The sequence below is a fragment of the Morus notabilis genome, unplaced genomic scaffold, assembly GCF_000414095.1.
Source record: "Morus notabilis unplaced genomic scaffold, ASM41409v2 Scaffold917, whole genome shotgun sequence".
Classification (NCBI taxonomy): domain Eukaryota; kingdom Viridiplantae; phylum Streptophyta; class Magnoliopsida; order Rosales; family Moraceae; genus Morus; species Morus notabilis.
Window position 1 is genome coordinate 4,197 of NW_010362501.1, and position 6,497 is coordinate 10,693.

The 6,497-nt window shown below is 43.2% G+C and overlaps 1 protein-coding gene across 2 annotated transcripts in view; it reads right to left on the reverse strand.

Moving 5' to 3' along the window:
- Positions 1-3,678: 3,678 nt before the first annotated feature.
- Positions 3,679-6,497, reverse strand: part of LOC21387318 (uncharacterized membrane protein At1g16860) — a 13,003-nt gene continuing 10,184 nt past the window's right edge. For both annotated transcript variants that reach the window (XM_024168289.1, XM_024168288.1), the window contains exons 4-5: positions 4,360-4,571; positions 3,679-4,200 (exon numbers count right to left, since the gene is read on the reverse strand). In XM_024168289.1, the coding sequence (XP_024024057.1) occupies positions 4,008-4,200; positions 4,360-4,571 (405 nt within the window). In that variant the 3' untranslated portion in view covers positions 3,679-4,007. The remainder of the gene's footprint in view (positions 4,201-4,359; positions 4,572-6,497) is intronic.

The following is a 6,497-nucleotide window of genomic DNA, read 5'->3' on the forward strand; positions in this document are numbered from 1 at the left end:
CCGCCCCGGGTGCTTTCTGGGGCCGCCCCGGGGACGTACCGGCGCAACCCCGGGGCCATCCCGGGGCCGTACCGAGGCCGCCCTGGGACCCGGGGCCATCCCGGGGCCGTACCGAGGCCGCCCTGGGACCTCCCCGGGGCCACCCCGACGCCGTACCGGGGCCGACCCCTAAACCCTAAACCCTAAACCCTAAAACCCTAAACCCTCAACCCTAAACCATAAACCCTAAACCCTAAAACCCTAAACCCTAAAACCCTAAACAACCCTAAACCCTAAACCCCAAACCCTAAACCCTAAACCCTAAACCCTAAACCCTAAAACCCTAAAACCCTAAACCCTAAACCCTAAAACCCTAAACCCTACACCCTAAACCCTAAACCACCCTAAACCCTGAACCCTGAACCCTAAACCCTAAACCATAAACCCTAAACCCTAGACCCTAGACCCTAGACCCTAGACCCTTGACCCTAGACCCTAGACCCTAAACCCTAGACGCTAAACCCTAGACCCTAGACCCTAGCCCTACACCCTAGACCCTAGACCCTACACCCTAGACCCTAGACCCTAGACCCTAAACCCTAAACCCTAAACCTAAACCCTAACGCCCAATACCCTAAAGCCTAAAGCCTAAACCCCTAAACCCTAAACCCTAAAACCCTATACCCTAAAACCCTAAACCCTAAAACCCTGGACCGCAAACCTTTAAACCCTATACCCTAAACCCTTAAACCCTAAATCCCTAACCCCTAAACCCTAATCTCTAAACCCTAAACCCCTAAACCTTAAACCCTAACCCCCTAAACCCTAACCCCCTAAACCCTAAACCCTCAAACCCTAAACCCTAAAACCCTAAAGCCCTAAACCCTAAACCACCCTAAACCCTGAACCCTAAACCCTAAAACCCTAAACCCTCAACCCTAAACCCTAAACCCTAAAACCCTAAACCCTAAACAACCCTAAACCCTAAAACCCTAAACCCTAAACCCTAAACCCTAAAACCCAAAAACCCTAAACCATAAACAACCCTAAACCCTAAACCCTAAACCCAAAACCCTAAACCCTAACCCCTAACCCCTATCCCCTAACCCCTAAACCGTAATCCCTAAACCCTAAACCCTAAACCCTAAACCCTAAACCCTAAACCCTAAACCCCTACACCCTAAACCCTAAACCCTAACCCCTAACCCCTAATTCCTAAGCCCTAGACCCTAAACCCTAAACCCTAAACCCTAAACCCTAGACCCTAGACCCTAGACCCTAGACCCTAGACCCTAGACCCTAGACCCTAGACCCTAGACCCTAGACCCTAGACCCTAGACCCTAGACCCTAGACCCTAGACCCTAGACCCTAAACCCTAAACCCTAAACCTAAACCCTAAAGCCCTATACCCTAAAGCCTAAAGCCTAATCCCCTAAACCCTAAACCCTAAACCCTAAAACCCTATGCCCTAAAATCCTAAACCCTAAAACCCTGGACCGTAAACCTTTAAACCCTATACCCTAAACCCTTAAACCCTAAATCCCTAAGCCCCTAAACCCTAATCTCTAAACCCTAAACCCCTAAACCGTAAACCCTAACCCCTAAACCCCTAAACCTTAAAACCTAACCCCCTAAACCCTAAACGCTGGACCCCTAAACCCATAAACCAAATCCCTTAAACCCTAAAACCTAAACCCTTAGCCCTAAAACCCTAACCCCCTAAACCCTAGCCCCCTAAAACCCTAAAATCCTAAACCCTAACCCCTTAAAACCTAAACCCTAACCCCTAAACCCTAAACGCTAAACCCCTAAACCCTAAAACCTAACCCCCTGAACCCTAAACCCTAAAACCCTAAACCCTAAACCCTCAACCCTAAACCCTAAACCCTAAAACCCTAAACCCTAAAACCCTAAACCCTAAACAACCCTAAACCCTAAAACCCTAAACCCTAAACCCTAAACCCTAAAAGCCTAAAACCCTAAACCCTACACCCTAAACCCTAAAACCCTAAACCCTAAACCCGAAATCCTAAACCCTAAACCCTAAACCCGAAACCCTAAACTCTAAACCCTAAACCCTAAACCCTAAAACCCTAAACCCTAAACAACCCTAAACCCTAAAACCCTAAACCCTAAACCCTAAACCCCTACACCCTAAACCCTAAACCCTAACCCCTAACCCCTAAGCCCTAAGCCCTAAGCCCTAGACCCTAAACCCTAATCCCTAAACCCTAAACCCTAGACCCTTGACCCTAAACCCTAGACCCTAAACCCTAGACCCTAGACCCTAGACCCTAGACCCTAGACCCTAGACCCTAGACCCTAAACCCTAAACCCTAAACCTAAACCCTAAAGCCCTATACCCTAAAGCCTAAAGCCTAATCCCCTAAACCCTAAACCCTAAACCCTAAAACCCTATGCCCTAAAACCCTGGACCGTAAACCTTTAAACCCTATACCCTAAACCCTTAAACCCTAAATCCCTAAGCCCCTAAACCCTAATCTCTAAACCCTAAACCCCTAAACCATAAACCCTAACCCCTAAACCCCTAAACCTTAAAACCTAACCCCCTAAACCCTAAACGCTGGACCCCTAAACCCATAAACCAAATCCCTTAAACCCTAAAACCTAAACCCTTAGCCCTAAAACCCTAACCCCCTAAACCCTAAACCCTAAACCCTAGCCCCCTAAAACCCTAAAATCCTAAACCCTAAACCCTAAAACCCTAACCCCTTAAAACCTAAACCCTAACCCCTAAACCCTAAACGCTAAACCCCTAAACCCTAAAACCTAACCCCCTAAACCCTAAGCCATAAAACCCTAACCCCCTAAACCCTAAACCCTTGCCTCTAAGGCTCCCCCCAAAACGAAGACAAAGATTCCCCTAAGACATATGGCCCTAGAGTTGGAAGTTATCGCTGAATGATCATAAAGAGTAGTAGCTTGTAGTTCTGATTTAGAAAATGCTTTTTTAACTCATGTATAACATTACGACACCCCCGCATATAATTAGGGACTAAACATTATGGGATGGCCTCTTACTAAGTGAGGACATTATGTTGCTTTCTGTTTTGTTGTTTTTCCATTTTATCGCCGCTTCTGGTATCACTGTTTTTTGCATTCTTAACTCCTGCTCGTCAAATGTAAGGACTTTCTAATGGAACATCAATGTGTTTTAGCTATTTATAAGTGACATATATACTGTATGCTTAAGTATCTCTTCCTCTTCTTTCTTTCTTTCTTTCTTCTTTTTTTTTTTTTTTTTTTTTGGAAAACATACTAATAATAATAAATAATAATACACGCAATTGTACTTAGTTATTTATTACCCTAAAAAAAAAGTTTGTTACTCTTCCCTGCTTGTCTCATATATATAATCACTGAAAGTTCCAACTTGTTAAGGAAATTATTAGGATTTTAATTCTGATTGAACTTTTAAACTCTAGAACTCAATAATGTTAAAACTCAAGTATGATCCTTACCATAAAATTTATCTTTTTGATTCGTAAACGCACCCTAAGCTCGGGGGAAAGAAAAAGGTACAGACAAATGGGAACCTTAAAAAAGAAATATAAAACAAGAAGAATGAAAGAAGAAAGAAATTAGAAAGAAAAAAAAAATACATCTGATTTAGATACAAACCTCACAAAGAAATTGGAACTGAGTAGAAAAAATGTACAGTAAGCTGTAAGGCCAGGTATCAAACTAATGAATTTCCTTTATATCGTACTTCAGTCCTCCGCTCAAATATCACAAAAAACATGTAAAATTTAAAAATTCCCCACTACATCAAGCCACACACACCCATAGCAAAAGCTTTGCAAACCTAGAAAATAAAAGAAAGGGGGGGCGGAGGAAGGATAATGGTAATGAATTCCTAAAAACTGACTATACACCAAAAAAAAAAAAAAGAACAAATAAATAAAGACACATCACAGACGTTCGAACCATCACACTTGTTTCGGTTAATTAATCTATTTGGCAACCTTAACCTAAAAAATATTCCTCATCAATGACAACACCCAAACTAAACGGGTATCACGTCATTTTTGGACGCGTCTTCACATCTCAAAACAATGCCCTCAAGGCTTGCTGGAAAGATGCACTGCGCCCATTGGCATCCTGTCGTCAATGGCTCGGGTGGAGGGACGATCATAAGAACATTGTCGTTTCTTTGGACGACTCCCATCACACTAACCGTGATGCCTTCTTTGATGTACCTACAAAACCAAACCATAATTTTGCAGCTTAACGAGATAGGCACGGCAGTTATCAAAGAGATTTTTTATCAAGCATGACTCGTACTAAGCATCAAATGTTATTTTAGAGAGACCTAAATTGGACTCTACAGGATAGATATATATGTATTTTTAGTTTACCCCTCTTTCAATCGCATTGTTCGGTCATCACTTGAAAGATTCCTTTCTCCCAACCACCTGACAAACTCTGGAGACAAGTGTTCATTTGTTGGATTGACGTCAACAACAAAGGAGTCATCAACGTACGGAGCCACTCTCGCTCCATAACCAGTCTTAACCAACGCTCTCAAGCCCGATTGGAAATCGGAAATGTAGAAGTCTACCGCATGCCTCTGCCAAGCAATGCAAGAAACATCTCAGTGGGAAATATATCTCTATAAACTGGCACAAGAATCCAAATTCAAATTCACAGATCCATCCATCTTAAAGAGTAAAAAGTATAAAGAGACCCAAAAATGAAGGGGGGAAGAAATAGTGCTATGTCACAACAGGTGATAAGCATTTCCATTAGAAGTATATTAGATTTTAACTACTTTGAAAACAAAAACTTCTTTCAACAATTAAAAAAAAAGCATCTTTCTTTTAATTATCTACTCGACTACTCAATAGTAGGTTGCATCATTTCCACAGAAAAGTTCATTCTTCTTTTCCTTCCTCCTAAAAAAAGTTCCCTAAGAAGTTAACGGACTGACCACAAACCACACTATAACCCAGAGCTATTGAAACGCGTTGTATAAGTGACAATATAACAGATTTCAAAAGTCTTGACAAATACATAGAAATGTCCCTTGTGCACAAGGAATGTCCCTTGTGCATAATGCTCCTGCTTCATTTTTTTTTTTTTTTTTCCGTTTACTCTAATCTCTCTATCAATTGGAATTTTCTTTACTTCCCACATCTATGAAAGAGAAACTTTGAATTTTTCAGTTTTGGTGTCTTTGCCAGATGGGATAAAGGTTAACTTTACAAATTTTGATAGAAGATCGTGGTACTTAAATCCCCAAGGAAGGATTCTTGCAACAAGCATTTCCTTTTCTTTTTATGAGGTTTTCTGTAGAAGTTCTCGTTCTGTATAGAGTTAATGTTAGGACTCCCTCTATTCTAGACAAAAAATTATACGTGGAGCTAAGGAGAACAATAGGAATCCGAAGAAACAACCAGAATGGCCTGGTTCCTTTGATTGAATGATAATCACATACGTACAGGGAAAACAAAATGCAATACTGGAAAATACTAGAAATTAAAGATGGAGGTGAATTCGATGACCCCTCCTAACCTCCACAGACTCAAGTCTTCTCTTAATTCTCGATACCCTACATTCTCTAGCCGTAGGCTATTTATTTCACAATCCTCTAACTAACTCCCCTTCCCCAAATCTGACCCTTGCACACATCCCCATAACCCATAACCGTATTCTAACGACACCCTTTACCCTTGCCTTGATCCAATGATAGCCAATTTCCCCTCCTGCCCCTGCCCCTTCTTACTCCTCGCATACACAAACTTGAGGGTTGGAGTGCTAACATTACCCCCCGGGCGATCTCGCGGACAAACAAGGCAGCCACCTGGGTGGCTGTATAAGGGTGCGCCAAGGGGCAAAAATGTACCTGGCGCCCTCCTACAGTCACAAACCGGGAGTCCAAAACTGAAACTGGCTGAACCAGGAGCTCCAACGCATCAGTCAATTGTTCCGGCAAAGCCAGACCGCTGTATTGCTGCCCCTTAAAGGTGTTAAGCTGAGAGACGTGGAAGACCGGGTGAATTTTGGAGCTCTCCGGCAACTTGAGGTGGTAAGCAACTGGCCCGCGACCTTAGCGAACGGTAAAAGGTCCATAAAATTGAGGGCTAAGTTTTTCATTGAGTTTACGTGCCAATGACCTCATGAAATAGGGCCGCAGCTTTAGTAAAACCAGGTCACCAGGGGCGAAGTTGACCTCCTTGCGGTGCTGATCAACAAAATGCTTCATGCGCTGCTGTGCTAAGAGCAAATGATCCTTGAGGGCGTCTAGCATGAGATTGCGCTGCTGGAGCTGGACATCGACCTCATTGACGGCTGTTGATCCTTCGGGAAAACGATACAGGGGAGGAGGTTCACGGCCATACACTACTTGGAAGGGAGAGTACTTGGTTGAAGCATTATATGTAGTATTAAACCAATACTCTGCCCAAGGTAAAAACGACAGCCACTGCCGCGGCTTGTCGCAGGCGAAGCATCGGAGATATGTTTCCAAACACCGATTTGTAACTTCCGTTTGGCC